General features: G+C 38.5%; 1 protein-coding gene across 4 annotated transcripts in view; it reads left to right on the top strand.

The window, feature by feature from the left end:
• Nucleotides 1–20235, top strand: part of LOC106964180 (receptor-type tyrosine-protein phosphatase T-like) — a 153211-nt gene that overhangs the window by 84574 nt on the left and 48402 nt on the right. For all 4 annotated transcript variants that reach the window (XM_015059535.1, XM_015059533.1, XM_015059534.1 and 1 more), the window contains exons 10-11: nucleotides 16007–16208; nucleotides 18980–19082. In XM_015059535.1, coding sequence (XP_014915021.1) covers nucleotides 16007–16208; nucleotides 18980–19082 — 305 coding nt within the window. The remainder of the gene's footprint in view (nucleotides 1–16006; nucleotides 16209–18979; nucleotides 19083–20235) is intronic.

Here is a 20235-nt window from a genome sequence, read left to right as displayed (position 1 = left end):
CATGATTCATCAAATGTAAAATCCATCATGAATAGATGGATGAAATTAAAGGGTAAGTTTAAAGTTTTAAACGTTGAGAGATTGTGAACCTGAGAGAAAGTTAAAGGCCTTTAGAGTTTGAGTTTATGAGTGTGTGAGGACGACCCTGGTGAATTCCTAGGAATGTGGTTGTAGGGTGTTTATTCAGGTTGAACTTGAGTTTAACCCTCTACCTAATGAATTATTGACCGGCTCTCCTCTGTCTGCTTGTGATATCACTGCATCAAGAACCTGCCTCTTAGAAGAGAAGCTGCTGTGTGTGTGTGGTCAGAGATGCTTCGCTTTAGTTGCCCTCCAAGCTGCCAGACTTCCTCTGATATTTTAAAGTGGTTATGATCAATACTTCTCTGGGCTTTCTGAAGTTTTTCTTCCGTTTGACGTCTTTTTACTAATTTTCTTAAAATATCAGGTATAAAATATCTGGATGGAATCAGTTGAATCTGATATTTATTAGACTTACAACTGTATGTGCATATACACACATTACTGTCATTAACATTGTATTATATAGATTTTGATTTTATTTTTGTGTAGCAGTGAAAACCTCCGTTCTCTTGCTTCAGAGTTCATCAGGAGTTTCCTGGCGTAGTTGCAGCTGAATATTCAACGACGCTTTTCAAACGGAAATAGTTGAGTTCATTTCCAGGCACTGACACGGCGGCATCCATAAAACATCAACAGAGCTGACCTCAGCCTGTTTAACACAAAAACAGTTTTATCCTGTCCAAGTATCAAACATGACCTGAACCTTCGCCCTCAGAAGAAAGGATTATGGAATAAGATGTTCTTTGGCATGAAATGGAAACATCATTGTAAGTTTTAAATCAGCACAGACTGACTGCTGGTCACAGAGATCAGTCAGAGTTTGAGTTATTTGAATACACAGACATCAAAGTATGATTGGAGGCAACAAATTGAGTCTATTAAACATGACGACTATGTATGTACCAACTGTAAAGCATGGTAGTGGCTGCATCATGCTGCATTTGATCATGCGGTATACCAGGTGTACAGATATGGGATGCCAGATTCATAGACATAAAGTGGAAACTCTGACATACCTGGTTGTTCCAAGAGGAAAATGATCTAAAACACATTAAAACGGACGAACAGCAACATGAGGCGTTTCTCGTTTCGAAACTTTGAGATATTTCCACTTTTCTGTTTGATAAAGAGATTTATGTCCGATGGTGGAGCAGTTCACCGTTTTCCAGCGGTGATCAGTGACCGCACACTTATAGGTGTGTAGAGATGACAAAAATTATACTGTGTAGTAGGACGACTTCACTGTATTGTAAATGGCCTCCCAATGAAGCCTGTAGGAAGACTAATGTAGTACTAAATGTTAGCAAAAACGCAACGTTAAAAATTAGCTTCGCTATTAGCTAGTGCGCTAGCCTACCTGTGTTGGAAGAAACCTTTCATAACATATGATTTGATATTTAAAATAATCAGACAAAATTATAAAGTTCTGTGCAAATTCTGGATTTATAATGACTAAATAAAAAATACAAATAACATAATTATAAAATGCTAAACTCAGGCAGAAAATACATTCTTAAAAAATGCAACCAATACTTAGAGTGGATATAGCAAGTAAGTGAGATACTTCTAGTGATGATATCTGCTGTTTACTGTGTCTTATTGATCTCCAAATGGCTCAGCAGTTAGAAATGAACATCAAGACAAGAAAGTCCAGGAACAATAGATCTCAATACACTTTTTATTAGTAAAGGTAAAAAGTACAATGTAGTAAAACTACCCCTGAAATATGTTTTCATTCCACATGTTACTCTAAATGTAGCTGTAGTTCAGTCTTCTCTGCATCTTTTCTGCTTCCCACTGAGCTCAGAACTGCTGTGAAGGTCTGATGAAGTCAGCTAAACAACCTTGTTCGTAGAAATCTTATTGAAGTACATAAATGCATCTTTCTGAACAAGTTTCCAAATGGAAAACAGAGAGAACAGTCATCTTCGGTGTAGTGAAGTGAAACCTGTGTTGAATGTAGCGTCTCGTCGGAGCGCAGTGTCTTTTCCTCGCTCGTCCTTCCAGGACGTATTTTTCCTTTATCCTGTGAGTCCTTTCTGCCTCTTGGCATCAGTCTGTCTCTTGTCTCATTCTGTGCAGCACAAAGACGCTCCATATCATTTCTGAGGCCTCCATTAAACCTCGACTGAGAGCTGAAAAAATCCTCTAAACCTCCTGGGACCATCATCAATTTTGTCTTGTTTTCTGTTGATTTCATTAATATCAATCTAAGCTCCCTCCGCGGCGAGCGGAGGCGGCACATCTCTGCATCATCTGTTAAACATATCAGAGGCTGAACACAATGCTCCGCTATTAGAGATAATTACTATAATTGCAGCTATTGACAGGATTAAAGGCATCATCTGCAACATCTGAAGGGGCCCTTGTTGTGTCCCATCCTGCTCTGTTGTCTTATATTTTCTTTCTTTTTTTTCAGCCCGCTCAGTGTCCCTCGCTTTTCAGGCTGGAAACCTGATGAATTACACCTAGGACAAAAAGGAGGAGTGGGGGTAAAGGAAAGAGATGGGGTGGGTTGGATAGATTTGTGGAGGTGGAGAGTGGTATGGAGAGATAAGGGGGGAGGAGGAGTATCAGGACAGAACGGGGAGATAAAGCAGGAGGCGAGGAAGTGGAAATGTGTCCAAAAGAAGCATGGTGTCGCGTGATTGGAGGAATAAATCAGTGTGCAAATACGATCACTTCATCTCCTGGATCTGTTACTATAATTGCGGCTAATTACAGGATTAAAGGACACATCTGGGGCAGATCTGAAGGGCCGGCCTCCTCCCGTCCAGACTCCCTCTGCTCCTCTGTCCAGCTCAAAATGGGCTTCATGTCTGGGGAGCAGATAATGGAAGGAGTGCCTTTGAGGCCTGGAGAGTGGAAAAACATTAATTCTCAGAATTCAATAATATAAACATTTAATACGTTTTGAAAAGACAAGATTTGTTAGATGGATAAAGTAAAAACTAGTGCTGTTGATCGATGAATAAAAATGATCAGATTAATCACTGGTGTGGTGATTAATCATGGTTATTTTAATTATGTAAAGCACTTTGAAATGCCTTGCTGCTGAAATGTGCTATACAAATAAAATTTGATTGATTGATAAATAAAATTACCTTTACCTTTAAGGGAAACTTACTCCACTACACCTGCATGCAAGTAGTAGCAAAGTCATTCAGGGGACAACTGACAGATAACATCCATTTTATTTTCTAGTTCTTGGGTGCTCCGCCCCTTTCAGATGTCGCCCTGGGCAACTGCCATATACCCTCTATCAAAAACTGCCTCTGTAAGCATGTTTTCAAATAATGTTTAAGAAAATGTTTTGTTGTCTCAAACCAGACATGTCCAACGATGATCAGCTTTCCAGATTTTTATATTCAGGAAGGTTTAGAGGACCTTTTTTTTTTAAACGTTAGTTTAGAAACGTCCCTCTGCATTTATTTCATATGAAAGTTGTGCGATGAGATGAACGCTGCTTGTCCTCATCCTGCTGAGTGACCGGCATAATTCATGCAGGTGATGCACATTCAGGCTCATGACGCAACACAAGAAAGTTGTAAACTTTTTAACTTTTGTTGTCTGCTGTGGTGTAAAATTTCACCTTTCTCTGTCGTTCATGTGTGTCAAACCCGTCATTATGCATTATGTAATATTAACGCATTAAAATGTTCATATTAATGGCATGCTCTTAACGCATTAACGTTGGCAGCCCTGGTAAAAGCCTTTGTCTCACTGGTTAAACTGGGTCTTTGCAGTCTTCCCCTGCCCTCTCTGACCTTTCAGATAATACTCAGATAGCTCCAGTTTCTGAAGAGAGAGCGGAGAAGCACTCAGAAGCACACTTGGCTCAGATCATGACCCTGTCAATCCCGTCTCTGATTGCAGCATCAAACCACTGAAGCATCCCAGGTTCCCCCTGCTAACGCTTACCTCCCTGCTGCTGTCTGCAGAGTTATTTCTGAACCCCTGCTTGCATAACAGACGCTGCTGCTGCTGATGACATTGATTAGGAAAAAAAAGCAGTGAAGCGCATCATCAGATCATGGCTCTACTGATTTGTTTTGACCAGTGGAAGATTATTTTTTTCCTGTTGTTTTCATCTTAATTTAGAAGGCACCACTTGCTAGCTTAGAGCCTCTGGTGTTTCTTCTGAAATGATCAAGAGAAGTCAGGCCATGGAAAATGTTTACATATTATTGGAGGTAAATCTGTAGTTGGTACTTTTCCTAATTATGTTACCTATGCAAAGCATTTAAACCCCCTTGATGTGATTTGGCAAGTTGTTTTCTATTGTTCTCTGTTTTTCAGTTAGCGCTCCCACAGCACTGGAGAAACTCAGGACACCTACACAAACAGCTTAATTAATAAAAGTCTGTTATAGTGAACGTGTCAAGAAAGTTCTAATTGAACTTAAAAAAAGGGCTTGGAAACAAAAAGAGATGCATTGTTCTGACTCAAAGCAAAGAGATGAACTTAAATGGGTCACATAAAGTTTTCATGATTTTTCTTGGAACTTTACTGAGAACGTTCAACAAGTGACATGATAATTTCAACTTTTGATCCTGTGAAATACACAGAGCCATATTAATTTAAATATTTATTCCTCTATAGTTTCATTTCCATTTATAAGTTTTGTACATTGAAGAGTCGGGGTTGTTTTCTGCCTTCCCTCTGTGTTTCCACCACTGTGATAAGACAATATTTGAACCTCAAAAACAAAAATATGATCGTGTTTAGGATTGTGCCGCTCGTCTGGAGAAGCTCTGCTGCATTAGTTCTGCTTGGTTCTTTTTATAGACCGCTCAGGTTTAAACATTGCATTTCCTCTGGTTTTGGATCCTTACTTTTAGACAGTTATGATACGTAAAGCGGAAACAAAACATTTTTTTTTACAACTGGGAGCAGCTGATTAGCATCTGAAAACCTGAACTACGACCTCAAAACCCAGAGGAACTGAAAAGCAGAACCTGAGGCATTTCCAGATTTGTTGCATGACTTTCTGCCACATCATTGCCACAATGCCTCTGAAGATTTGAATGATATAAACTAAGATATTTAATTTCCCTTTAAGATAAAGTATTTGAATATAATTGAATATTTATGTAGGTATAAATGAATATGTGGCCACTAGAAGCTCAGCCTTTCTTTGATACCTTTGGTTTTTGATGCCACCATGCTTTATTTTTTTCTCTATTCCCATCTGCTTGTCTGATTAAACCAGCGATCCTTTGGGCCATAAGAACCAGAGACTCGGCATTTTTCTGGAACTTTAATTTCTCTACATTATTCCATAATCAGGTTTCAAGTTCTGTATGTTTGCAGCCTCAAAACCAGTGCAGGCACCATATCTTCCTTGCTATCTGGTGGAAGATTTTAAATATCCAGATAGTTACAGAAAATGAAAAATCTGTTGCTTTCTCTCTCTAAACAGCAAGCAGGGAAACTTTAACCACATCTAAGCCATTCAGAAATTTTGACAACAATAAATGACTGAGTGGATTGAAATTTTGAATCACTTTTAGCTGGCCTAAATTAAGTCTAAAGACATGGCTGGAAAAGAAAAATGGGAGCATTTAGCTGACAAACCTTTAAACCGTTTAATCCACCACAGTAAAGCAACAGGCAACTAGTCCGGTGAGTAGCTGTTGCTGCCTGATCCGGTGTGAATAACTTTGCTCTCCCATTCCTCTCTCCTCAAGCAGTCTTTAATCAATCACAGAGATCAATACCGGCAGCCAGCCTGACATTTATTTCTGTTTCTCTGTTCCAAACTGTTGATTTCTGTAGCAGCTGCAGATGTTTAGTGAAGTCAGTCTCCCTCCTTATCGCTCTTTCCTGGGAATAAAAACGATTGCTTTTTATCAGGAGAGCAGGATTCATGAGATGATCTCAGTGCTGACCTTTAAAGCAGCAGCGGGCCGACATGCAAAACGGAAAATAAAAGATGCTTTGGAAATAAAACAGTGAGTTAAAGACGTCAATGCAAGTGATCATCAGACAGTCCCTGTCTGATCATTTAAATGTGTTTCTTTAAGAGTTGTTTATTTGTGATAAACTTTTTACTTTTGAAGTTTTTTTTGACATTTTTAATAAAAAAGCAAACAAAAAAATATAAAATCCAGCACTAAGCTCACTTACTTGAGTACGATTTCACCCAAAATATTTTACGTAATTAAATATTTTCTAAAGATGAATTTTAAACTCTGATCGAATATTACTATTTTGAATTAATATTTATAACTTCCTCACCAACCTCATCATTAAGCAAAAAGTTATCTGACTCAGTTTACTGTACATGATTCTGCTTTAAAGTAAGATTGTTGTTTTTTTTTTTTTTTTATTAAAATGTATAGACCTCGCCGTACTTTACCAAGCTTATTTCTGTAAATGGACATTTATTCTAAAGAAGGGATTTTTACAAGAAAAAAAACTTTATAACATTTTTTTTAGAAACTATTAATTTTTCAGAACAATTCAAAGCAAATGTTTTCTTATTTCACTACAAACTGAAATCTTCATGTAAATTGTTTTCAGTTGAGATTTGGAAGTTGTTTAAATGCCTGATCCTGTCAGAAACCTTTAAAGACAACACATCACGTCTTACTGACAAGAACAAAGATTAATGACGACAAAAATATGAGCTTGACTTTAACAGACAAAGCCAGAAAAAAATCAAATAAACAAAACAGACTGCAGCAATACAAATATACTGCTCAACAAAGCATAATTAATATAATAAATGCCTTCTAATGGACAGCTTAACAGTTTATATTAGAGGTTTTATTTTATTAGTCTGGTGTAAAACTGAGATCTTCTAATTTAAAAGTTACAAGCTGTTTCCTTCCTACCATTTCCAAAGACACTTGGGGATTTTTTTTTCCTATTGTATTTTCTTCATGGATCAATTTAATTGGTTACATAAACTTATTAAGACAGTGTCGTTTTATAACAAGCCTAAACACCAAATAAAGTAACCAATAAAAAAATGCTAGGGATAAACATCCAAAAATTCAGTACAGGATAAGCTTGAATGAGACACTTCTCATCACAAAGGGGCCTTTTAGTGACGGGCCCCTGACCACATTGAACACCAAAGAGAACCACAAAACTCTAATTTTGTCCTTCGTCGCTGTCTGTACTTTCTTTCTGTGTATTGTGTTTCATTTTAGTCAATGAACTATATTTAGAGTTGCTGTTTTGGGCCTTGGCCTTTTTTACTCCGTTACACGGTGTCTTCTTGCATGAGAAGGAGGCAGGATCCTTTACATTTGTTTGTACGCAGCATTAAAATACAGACATACTTTTAGTCTTTTTGTACAAAACATGCTCTTTCCAGTCTGCTATGAAATAAATTTATACTTTGTTTGTGGCCCTGAGTGTCTCAGTGTAAGGCTGCATTCACATCAGCTCTGCTTTAATCAAACTATAGGTAGTTTTTCTAGGAAGTCCGGCAGTCGAACTCTGATGCGCACCAAAAAAATAACCGCTGGTCCACCTAAAAACCTCGGCCTCTTTTCTATTGACGTGAACTCTGGTGCAGGTTGAATGCACATATGGATGCTCCAGAAGCAGGAAGTGAACTGCAGCGCAGGGCATTCTGGGTAGATGCAACCAAAGCTAATTCTTTTTTGGTGAATCACTAGTGGAAGAAATGGCTCATGGTCAAAAGAGGAATCCTAGAACCATCAAAATCTGACGCCACTCCATGTTTGTTTACATTTTGTGAAGTTCAGTGTCGTCTTTAGCGGTTTTTGTGTCGTTTTCTTCAGTAGTTCCTGGTGCAGCGCCCCCACAGGTGATGGGGGAGAAAACAGGTCGGGAGCAGGAAGCAATGCAGTGTGAAAACATTTTACATTATGTTTAAATTCTTCTTTCCTCTTGTCAAGAAAGACAGAATTTAAGAGTCAACTGTTTCTGTTCAAAAAGTAGGGAAACTCAAAAACTTCCAGGATTTCTTCTAAATAGGACTGGACAGTAAAACAATAAGAATATAAATCGTGTTAAGCATGTGATCAATATCAATAGATCTGATAGAATATTCAATATGTAGAATACTCTCTGAGCTGTAATGCAGAACCTAAAGCATTCTGGGAAATGTAGGCAGTGGAAAGACTTCAGCCTCTCAACCTCACACTGAGCTAAGCAAGGTGAGTCAACCAACTGACTCTTTGGTTACCTAGCAACTCTCTCATTCTTTGGTTACCTAGCAACTCTCTCACTCTTTGGTTACCTAGCAACAAACTGTGAGTAACTTGAGCAGCAGCAGTTTATGGTTTCGCCTCTCTGCCTCATAATTGCTTAATACTAAAGCTGTGGGGTGAAAACTCTGGATAAAAGAAAAAAGGTCATGTCACAACATGGAAGTATCTAGATTATTTAAAACAAAAAACAAATAATTATCCATCTACTGATATGAAATGTTTATATCATAATATATTTTTCAGCCATATTGCCTTTTGTCATGGCTACTGCAGGGTGTTGATCTTCTTCACATCTGTCTGCTCCAGAGGAGACGTTTCATGAGACTGCAGATATACAATGCTGTCTTAATATGTAAAATTATACCATTTCTAATGAAATGAACATTAAAAAACAAAGTTTTTTTTAAATGCATGTTTTAAAAGGTCCTGGATGTTTTACAGAGGGAGATTTCTAATGGCCAGAGATCACACAATAATCTGACAGTTATCAGGTGATATTGAGGGACATCAGTAAACACAGGAACAGAAAACAGATGACTGATACGTCAGCATTGTGCCGGTTTTCTTTCCCCTAAGTGTAACACATTCGACAGAAAACGCTTCAGCTGAAGTGTGGATCTGTGACGAGGAGCTCGTCAGCCGTGTCTTTAATGTGGGGATGAGCGAAGAGAGGAGCTCACGTTCCTACATCAGCTTCAAGGAGGCGAGCGCCCGTGTCTGCCGTCGCTCGTCTTAACTTGGCTGGCAGGAAGTTGCAGTGTGGATGTCAAGCGATCGTTGCTGGGACGATGATTTAGGCCGATTCCTGTCAAACTGTCAGCAGCATCTCTGATCACCTTCTCCAGGGCGAGCTCTGCTTCTGTTCTTTGATTTCTTCGTGGTTGGTTGTTGATATCGATGGAAGCCTTTTGGTTCTCAGTGACAAGATACGGGAGCTTTTCTGGGATCTTGTATGTTGTCTTTGTTTTAGGGCTGTTAACGCGTTGATGCATTAATCTGAAAACTTTAACAAGTTATTACATGAAATCAGATTAATTGTGAACCAGTGTTTTGACCTAAAAGCCTCTCTCCTTTGGAGGGGCACCTCTTGTCAAGGAAGACAGCAGGTTTTCCTTGACAAGAGGTAGACCTTAGTTCAGCAGTTTTCAGCACCTGCTGTAGTTCAGCAGCTTGCTCTGAGCTCAATGAGCAAGAGTGAAAAGTGACACAACAGAAGACGGCAACAAAACTTTAACATTTTTCAACTTTCTTGTGTTGTGTAGCTCACCTGCATGTTCACATCTATGTGAAGTTTCCCATGCATGAAGAGTGTGATTAATCTGGTTACATTTTTGAATCAGTTGACATCACTACTTTTTTTAATGATATATTCTCGGAACTCGTCAGACTTTAGTTGGACTATTCAGTTCTGGTATTTGTTGGAGGACAAGAGACATTTTGTTGGGGGAAATAGTTTTTTTTTTTTTTTGCCTCCTTACTCGTATTCTCCAGAATGTCTCAACATTTGAGAAGTTGTTGGGAACAGCCTGCCCCAAATGGAAACCTCTAAAAGCGGCAGCAAGTTGAAACAATAGGTGGCTGGCGGCTTACCGAGCGAGGCAGGAGGTGTCAGCGCACACAGTGGTGAGGACAGGAAGACAGAGGACGGTCAGGAGGTTATATATATTCCACCTGAAGAAAGTATTCTGAGCTTTAAAGCAGCGTTGCAACATAAGGGCTGCATGCTAATTCTGGCAGCATAAGCTATGATGGGACAGACAGGAGTTTCCACATCCAGAAACATGGCTTTGTTTTTGAAACTGCATTATCTTTTATGTTTATGGTTGCTGTTTTTTTCAAGCTGTGGATTTTAAAATCATTATGTAACAAATAGAAACAAAGTGTCAGATTGGCTAAGTCCTGTAAAACGTTTGACAAGACGTAGTTATTGTCCATTCATACGATCTTTTTTCTAGCTATTAACAGTGATTCTTTTTTACAGAAAATGTTAAATTACTTAAAGCATGAATATTATGAATATAATCTTACAAGATGATAGTCCTTATAGATTACTGGATGTTCTTATTTCTTTTTTAGATAATCACCTTAAGCAGAGGTTTTGCTGTAGCAATGAAAAATATTATGTTGGAAAGCCTGAATTAAGTGCGTTATTTATTTATTTATTACTTTTTTTTTTTTTTTTTGCATAAACCTCAGTTTTCTTCTCATGAGATTCTTTGGCCATTTTTGCAGCATATGCATAAAATAAAATGCATAAACAATATAGAAAGTGCTTCTCCACTGCATATTGCAGAGCATTCAGCAGGGCTGATGAAACATTATTGGAAACGTAGAGACAGAAAAATATGAATACCAGGCAAAACACTCCAGGTAGGTAAATGAATACACTGAAAAGGCAAAAGATGAGCTTATTAATGATAAAAGCTTTCCATGCAGAGTTGAGTGTTGCTCTACAGAACCAGTGACGAGTCACACTTTAAATCTCACTATTCATCTTTTTATGCAATGGAACAACATGTAATGTCTTGATCGCTGATGTCATCATCTGTGAAATATGAACAGTTTTACTGGATGTCCATAACGGTGCTGTGTTTTATTTGATAGAGGGAGCGTTTAGGTTCACACTCAACCAAAGGTTCAGGCTAATAAACCTTTTGGCATGGATACATGTTTAAGGTTGCATCCTCATGAAACAAACTCTTGTTCATTTGTCTAGAAAGTCCAGTTCATTTGGAGAGGTGTGAATGCAAATTCAATCGAACTCTAAACTGCCTACACAACTGTAGCACAGGGCATTCTGGGTAAATGCAACCAAAACAAATGTGCTAGCTTAGCGCTAGCAGCAGAAATGACTCATGATCTGTAGCCAAAATGAGAGAAATCCCCCAACTGTTAAAATCTTCTGTCCTGTTTATACTTCGTTCAGAAGGAAGTTGCGCTCAGTGTCGTCTTCAGAGGTTTTAGGGTCGTTTCCTTCAGGAGTTTTTGTTGCAGCGCCCCACAGGCGAGGAGGGCAGCCAGCTGCTTAAAGTGTTTGGTTGGTTTGACTCAGTGTTGTGTGAAAGAGCAGCAGCTGAAAATGTAACAAACGTTGCAGTTTTGGTCCCCAATTGAACTGATTTTCTACCAAACTATCAGGTGTGAAAACATCATCAGATTGTTTTTTGAATTTATAAATAAGTTTGGGTTTACAAGGCTTTTAAATGTCTCTTTAACAGCAGCAGGATTTATTTATTTTTTCTGGAAACTTTCTTAACAGTGCATTCAATAAATCTATTGGAAATCGTCCAGCCCATCGATGTGAATCTGTTGGTGGAGCCTATAAACTTTTAACCAACCTGCTTGTATTGTCACTTTGTAAGGACATTTAGTCTTTTCAGGTGTTTTTTTTATCTGACTCACTATCTCAACTCTTTTCCATTTTGTCCTCCATATTCTCTATTTATGTTCCTCTCCTCCTCCGTTTCTGCCCACTAATTCAATCACACCCCCACACATAAGCACACCTTCCCTCTGGTGAGTTATCCCCCACAGACGCACACTCTATTACCCAAGATGCACTATCCCATTGCGCGCCGGCCTTTTCATTGGCCAATAAAACAACCTGAGCTTTACGGCTCTACCGATTCGGAGTACATCAACCACAGGGAGCCAGGGAGAGAGGAAGAAAGGGAGCAGGAGAAAAATGGTGGAAAGATGGAGAGATAGCAGAGAATGGGCAGGCGGAGGAATTGAAAATGGTGTGAAAAAAGACATGGGAAGAGAAAATGCCATTAGGAGTAATAAAATGAAGAAAGATTGTCCTCTTACTAAGCCTGGAAAAAGATGGAAAAAGTGAGCAGGGTAAGAGCAAACTGTAGACAGAGGGAGAGAGCAAAGCCCATAAAAATATAGAGCCATTCATGACTTATAAAATAAGGGCCATTGATGTGCAAACCACAACTGCAGCATAGATGAAATAGATGATATTTTATTGTTCCAGCCCCTAAGTCCCAGCCTGTATAAATAGCTATTGATCCTCCATGTATTATTCAGCCGGCGAACTTTGAAGCCGGGAGACGTCAGATGCCTGTGGAAGTCAGGGCTCCTGCTCTGTCACTCTCTCTGCTCCATTTTACACTTTTGTCGTCTATTGGTTAAAGGTTTAATGCAATTTTTTTCAGCTTAAGAAGAATCTTGGACTTAGATGGTTTTGTGACAGAGAAAAGAAGTTTAAACATTTTATTTGTTTTTTCTCTATTCGGTTAAATTTCAGGAATTTGTTAGAGTATGTAGCTTTTATGTATATAATTCCTTTTTACATTTTTGTTAAAACTGTCACTGTGTCGTGACAGGATGGTAGGAGACAGAAAATCAGTGAAAAAAGTTCAGCTCCTCTGCCTTCTCCCAATGCTAACTAGAAACGACCAATCAGAGCCAGGAGGCAGCTATTAGCAAACACCTGGTGGAACTGCGCTTCTGCTGCGCTCAGTCTCAGTCCAACGCTCATAAGAAATGGCTGTAAACGGCACAATGAGGAGTAGCATAGTGATGATGTCCTGAAGGCAAAGCGTAGGAAAGAGCAGGAGCTTCTTAAAGAGAAAGAGGCCCAATTTCAACAGATGAAGGCACAAAATCGAATTTATCTTAAGTTACGTTTGATTATATTTTCCATTTTTACAACAACTGAAGGTAACATAGTTACTTGATTGTGCTGTAAAATGTTCCTGTGAAACCCATAACGCCGTCCCTTTAAGGTTTCTCATGCAGATGGAGGAAGGAAGATGAGCGAAGCAGAACTCCATGGCAACATTTTTCATCTCGCTCTGCCCTTAACTGAGTTACTCACCTGAAACGTCAAGCTTGAATATAAAGATCACGGAAAAATCAGCTGACATCCAAATCTGTCTAACCAGCCCAAACTCCATCCATCATATAAAGTGCAAGTCAGAGGAATATCTGTTGGAGAGGGGATTCTCAACAGCTGCTCATGCTGCATTCAGGTGCAGCTGGGACACCGAGCTGTTGAAAATCAAACGAAGTCTGAAGTAATTTAAACTTATTTTATCCTCAAATATAAACAGTCTTTCAAATCTGTGCTTGAAAATCAGACTAAATCTTTAGTGGATTCTATACTTTGGACTTTAAGTTTTAGAACATAATATAGTCAGAAATGAAGCATAATAAAAACATACCCATCTGTCAATAGAGATCTCAATGAGGTTATAAACCTTTAAATACATTCGTAAAATAGAAATTTAGACCTGAAACAAATATGAAACATTTAAAAAACTGCAAGTTCAATCCCACTGGGGGCGACACAGGGCTAAAATAAAAAATATCACATTTGGAGGCATAAACAGCAAATGCAGATAAAACTTTGGCACAAAAAAAATGAATTAAATTATTATTAAATATGTTTAAATGTTTATTTTCACATTCTATCTAGACTTTCCCTGGAGAAGAAACCATTAAAAGTGACCAGATGTTGTTTTAGTATGGAAATGCAACTTGTCTGTTTCAGTTTTGATTAATTTGGTGGCTGAGATCTGAAGCTCCATAAAGGTCTGCTTCTTTTCATTCAAATAAAAACTCACACTTGAAACTTTCCACTAAATTCCCAGAATAGCCACACAAAATGTGTGTGTGGGGGGGTGGTGTTCTCTATGCTGTGGACTGTAAAACACAAAATCCTGTTTTTGGTCTAGTTTCTATTGCAAATATCTTCTGTTCTGGAAATGTCCTCAAACATTTCCTAAATAAATAATACTGTACCTTTTATATTATAAAACTGAGCTCTATTCAAGTCATTAAATATATATATACTTTTCTTTCTTTGTATTTCTCTCTGAGCAGCGTTCCTGTCCGGTTCTCCTCTGTCCTGTCTCACATCCATGCAGACAGTCACACGTTCACACATCACCGTTCCAGCCTGCAGGCTCGGCTGAAGTGAGGCAGCCAGCTGTCGGTGCTTTTGATTCGGCTCTGTTAATGGAGTGACAAGGGCCCGTCTGACGTCCAAGGGTGTGAAGTGCTGAGATGGTCCTGCTGCTGCCTCGCTCCACCAAACACCCACACACACATTTCCAGCCTCCCAGCTACCCGTTTCCTGCACAACATCCATCTACATCACTTGTTACCACTTTTCATTTTGCTCTTTCAAGCTTTCAATGCAACTTTCAGGACATTCCTGAACCTTCTGCAATGATTTCATCATCCTTTCATGAACTTCTTTTTTGTAATTTTGTGCATTTATATTATATTGTAAATGATGTAATTTGGAATTATGGAGTCTCTGCTCAGTCACTGTAATCTTCACATTTTGATTTATTAGTATTACTTTGGCCAAACTGTTCCCAGTTGTTACTGTCACTGTTTTGATCGGCATGTAAACAAAAAATAAATCTGCCTCCATTTGGTGAAGAAGGAAGTTGCGCTCAGCTTCTTCTTTAGAGGTTTTTGTGTGGTTTCCTTCAGTTGTTGTCGCTGCAGCGCCCCCTCAGGCCAGGAGGGGAACAGGTGGTTTGGTTGGTTTGACTGCAGTGAGAAAGAAAACCACAGCAGCTGGAGATGGAACAAATGTTGCTGTTTTGATGAAAATACACTTACATATTTGTGATCCCACATGGGGAACTGCTGTTCTAGATTATACTCATTGGTTTAACTATTTGTAATTGTCTATGTGTTGCTGCCAGTCATGGCCAGGTTTGTCTTGAAAAAGAGATTATATCTGGTTAAATGAAGGTTACAGACATTAAAAAATGCTCAGACTTGGTAATGTATTTTGCTCAGATTATTGGAGAATGTTTTTCATTGAAAGGGTTTATTTAGGCTCACCAGTGTCTGCCCTGCTGCCACCTAATTGCTCCATTTATGTAGATCTGCACGTCAGCCTGAGACGCTCTCATACTGACACACACGCACTTTGTTGAAATGCGTTGAAACGCTCTTTTACCCCCCAGTCAGTAGTTCTGCTGCCATTCACAGCAGCAGCTGTTACACATGCATGTTTGACCGTGTCCATGCGTGGAACCATTGATGTGTGGAAAGTCGCCAACAGCAGCGACATTGACAGTTCTTTTAAAAAGTACCGCTGAAGCATTTCTGACGGTTTAGTCGACTGGGTCGATTTGTTCAGTCGGCTTCATTGTCAGAGTGGAGATCATGTGGAGACGCACTGACCTGCTGCAAATAGCTAACACCACTTTAACTCCAAAATTGATCAGTGCGATGTTTAACAGCCAATTTAATACTTCAGGATTGATTTAGTGGGTTTGCTTTGACGTGACAGTTGGAGGTGGCTGGACATTAAACAATGATGGTTGCTGATTGTTTTCAGCAGGGGATCAAACATGAAGAAAATCAAATATGTATCTAAGGTCCAGCTTTCTTTTGATGTTTTTCCTTTCAAAGAATAAAATATGAGTTGGTAAAAGTGAATTATTTTGTCAGAATCTGAAAAGAAATACAAATATATTTATTATAATTCTGGGGCTGACTTTATAAAAATAACTAGGTAGAAATGAAGTGCAGTTAGAACAGACAGAGTTTAGAATCATCCCAGTTATAAAGAGTTCATTTTTATTTATTTTACTTGACAAATAATTCATTGATTTCCAGATAATTTGATGTGATGGTGTGTCTTTCCTTCAAACTTCTTCAGCTTGCTAAGATGCTAACCTAGTTCTAGTGTAAAAATAAAGAGAAAAGAAGAGCAAACAGAATAGAAACGTCCTTGTTTCTGTCTTCAGATCACATACAAGGCCCTGAGCTCCCTGGATCCCAGTGCTGACCTGACGACCCAGAGGGGACGAGTGTTCAAGCTGAGGAACGAGACCCATCATCTGTTTGTCGGCCTTTACCCTGGAACCACCTACTTCTTCACCCTGAAAGCCTCCACCAACAAGGGCTTCGGTCCGCCCGTCACCACACGCATCACCACAAAGATCGCAGGTAAACTTTGTTTCTGTCTTTGTCCCTTTGGGGTTTTTTTCTCATCACTACAGCCTCATTTTCCAGCCACCGTTGAGCCGACACGTCAGCCTCTTTCTCTCTGAATGAGTCCGTCTCTGTTTTTGTTTGACTGACTGGCAGCTTTATGACATTTTCTCTCCATTTGTAATCCTGTTTATATCAACACGCATCAGTCCACATCAAATGCCAGTGGCGTCACCAAGAAGCAGAAAAAAACAGACCACAATACGACATTTCTACATAAGAATCACAGAACTTCTCCATTTTTCTTCTCGCTGTTTGTGGAAGGTTGTCCTTTGTCATTTTAATGGGAGAATGACTGATAACACCATAAAAGCTCTTTTGTTTGTGAATCTCTTTGCCTTTTCTATCTGACTCAGTCGTCCTCATTCTACTCATTGTTTTTAGATTCCCATTTACTTTGTTTTTATTCCTTTTTCTTATTTCTGTCTATTTTACTCTTTTCTTGTACTTAACCTTTCACTGTTGCTCTGTCAGTTGTAAAGCTTCCTAAAAATAAAAACTTAAATTACATTTAAACATGCTGTTGCTTTGTTGCTGCTGAGCAACAAAGCAAATTGACATAAATGAAAAAAGTACATTTTTAATTAATTTGCTATGTTTTTGTACAGAAACTATCTACTTCTGTAGATAACGAGTTAGTTACTTATCATGTCCCAAGTGTGAGAATTGATTAAACAGTGGTGAAGGTTTAACCATAAATCACTAAACATAAACATTAGTTCTGCTATAGCAGCACTACTGGCTGCTAACATTAGCAGAAGCTAATGCTAAAGCGCTAACTTATTTGTGTTGATGCCCACCATGTGTCAGTGACACAACATAGAAAATCCTCCTCAACAAGGCCAGGTTATTTGCTGCACACCTTCTTGTGTGCTACTTGTGATTCTTTGGAGCAGAACTTCAACTCGGGTTTCAGTTTTTTGTTGAGATTTTCTAACTCTGGTGCTGATTCAGGCTCATTGGGATTTGTTCAGAAAGCATGCAGTAGCTTTTAAACTATTTTATGATGCATTCTGGGTGCAGAATAAACATCATTTGCTACACCAAACGGTGGGTGGGGTTCATGTCGAGAGGAAACGGAAGTGCTGCGTCATCACCTGTTTCAAAATATCAGCATGAATATGAAAGTATCTTGAACACAGATGATGAATTTTAATCAACTGAAAGTTTACAAAAACCTGCACGTTAGAATTTTCTCCAAAAAATTAATTTAGAGGAAGTTAAATGCGTCAAACGTTTTTTAAGTTAGCAAAAATGCTAAAGTGCTAAACAAAATAATTAGCTCTGCTATTAGCGCATTAGCAGAGCTCATAGTGATTAGGAATCCTGCTTTGTTTTCACAGATATTCAGATGTGAAATTTGTGCAGTGAGAACAACAGTCCTTACAGTAGTTCAGTAATTATTTCTGAAAATGTTATAAAGTGTTTTTTAAACTTGAAACTGGACAAAAACTCTTAAATTTAGTTCATGTATTAAACTTTCCTGTCAGTATTAAGCCGGTTCTTCAGTTCTTCCACAGATTAAGCTGAGTTCAGTCCCACGTGTCATCGGCTTGTTCCAAACATTGTCCTTCCTGTCAACACCTGCCGGGATTTTTAGCGTGACCTTTCCACTGAGCCTCCTTCCTTCAATCATTCCTACTAATCTTAACAGCATCTTGATATAAGTAGAAAAAAAAACATGTGCCGTCCACACATAAAAGATATGTCTCCCTCCAAATGTCACGCCATCCTTAATCTTCATTATCTCATTCGGGGTCCAAAGAACAGCGAGATTTTAAATTAAAAGCTACAGATAGATAAAGATGGATGGACAGATGAGAAAGAGGTGGAGGGGGGTGGATTTGTGTTAATAACCTCCGTGTCGTAACAATCCCAAGTGTTGCTGTTTCACTCAGACATTTTACTCTGCACCTTCAGTATAAGGCTGTGACAGATGTGAAATTAAAACCAGGCCGTGCCGTAAAGTCTCTCAGTGAAACATTCATCTGTCTTTTCATTGCATTTTTCAGCACCTGATGAGATTATTGTGATCACGATATGAAACTGGAACGCCATAACAAAGTAATCCAAAGTTTGAGGCTGTGATAGGGAGACGCATTAACGGTTTTCTTCTTACAAAATGTATGAAACCAAAATGAATTGTTTGGGATTTCTTCAATCAGAACAGAAGAGGTTGTATGAATCGGTTCTGTCCCTACAGCTTTTTAGACTAAATGTGTTGTTACTCAAATCCAGCTGTGTTTCCATTACAAACTTATACTGATTGTTGTTGAATTTCTGCTGATGTCGAAAAAATACAAATTTACAATTGTGGTGTTTCCATTAATTAAGAAATTAAATTAAAATCACAGCGAATAAACTTGTTCATGAAATAAGTTCTCAAAATGATGGCAGCGACGGATTAAACGGTAACATATGGTTATAACTCAGTCATGGTGCTAATGCTCGTCATCTGTCGGCCAATCAGAGGAGACGTCAGTGTGTTGGTGTTTGGGTTGTGCTGCTCAGATTGGAGAGCATTACAGAGACAGAGCTCAGATCCTGTCACTAAGTTACATCTTTCTGGAAGTTTTAATTTGAAATTTATTGTACAATAATAGGCAAATTCAAAATGAAGGTGCATTTGGTCATGTTTTTTGGCCAAATTTAAATAATTTAGACTTGGTTTGGTCATTGTTCATGAACTAATCCTGGTTTTCATTGTTTGAAATGTTTCATTTCAGCTCCCATGATGCCAGAGTATGAATCAGAAACGGCTCTCAATGAGACGGAGACGACCATCACCATCCTGCTGAAGCCCGCCCAGTCCAGAGGAGCACCAATCAGGTGCATGTCTGAAGATCTGCTTTATTTCTCGGCTTCCTTCCCTTCATCTTCACACAGCCTCTCTACTTTCAGTCCACTTAGCTTCCTGCTCTGCTCCACGTTTTCTGCTCCAAGCTCTCCTTCCATCCTGCTCCACTTTCTTCTTCCTCAAGGGCGTCTTTTACAGCCATTAAACTGTTCCACACATATAGCCCAATTTGTATGCAAAAGAACCCAGAGAAGGAGAACAATTTTTTAAAAACCAAATTTGTCAGTGAAACACATGATCATTAGTCACTTCTGGCCTTAAACCTTTTAGTTTCCACCATATGAAGGCATAATTCAGAGAGGACACAACAGAATTCAAAATATGAACATTATTTCAAGTTTTAACTTTCAAGCTTTTCATCCACAACTTGTATAAGAAATAAACCTTATTGTTAAAGTAAGACATTGATTCACATGAATAATAAATGTGATCTTGATTTGGACGCAATTAACTATTTGGAAAGTTGAATAGAAAAGAAATATCTTATATTTCTCCTCATTGAGCAAATCCAGGTGAATTAACAGCAAAGTGATGGACAAGAAGGTGAAAATGTTAAAATAAAAATCAAGTACAGTAATGCTTTACTTAAGACAAATATACTTTACGGTTATTAAACACAACCTACTGAGTAGGATAAGGACTTATTAACTCCATGTGTTTTCAGGCTGACAGTTGAAGTGTTACATCAGGCATCTAATATTCTGACAAACACGTTTTCATTTGAGGCTCAGTTTGAGAATCAAATCTTACTTTACTTGCTTTAGAAAGTTATGTTTGGTGTCTTTGAGGATCAACAGGTAAATATTTTTGGCTGAATGAAAAGAAAAAAGGAGTAACTAGTAGTTGAATCTTCCATGAACCTTTTTATGATTTTATCATTTATCACACAGCAAATATTCCTCATGCACCTTATAGACGCCTTCATGTTTTTATTTCCCAAATAAACAAAGGTGTGTTTGTGCAAAATTATTGAAGCATATGAAATTTGCAAACTTCACTTACAGTCCCTGAATTTTAATACAGTGGACCTCTGATATTAACACAAATACTTGACTTATGGAAACATTCATAAGCAGTGGTGGGAAGTAACGAAGTACAAGTACTTCGTTACTGTACTTAAGTACA

Source organism: Poecilia latipinna, unplaced genomic scaffold (genome assembly GCF_001443285.1).
Source record: "Poecilia latipinna isolate Pla-1442-1.1 unplaced genomic scaffold, P_latipinna-1.0 Scaffold1634, whole genome shotgun sequence".
NCBI classification, from domain to species: Eukaryota; Metazoa; Chordata; class Actinopteri; order Cyprinodontiformes; family Poeciliidae; genus Poecilia; species Poecilia latipinna.
Note: the sequence above shows the minus strand (reverse complement) of the source record. Positions and strands in the feature narration are given on the sequence as shown.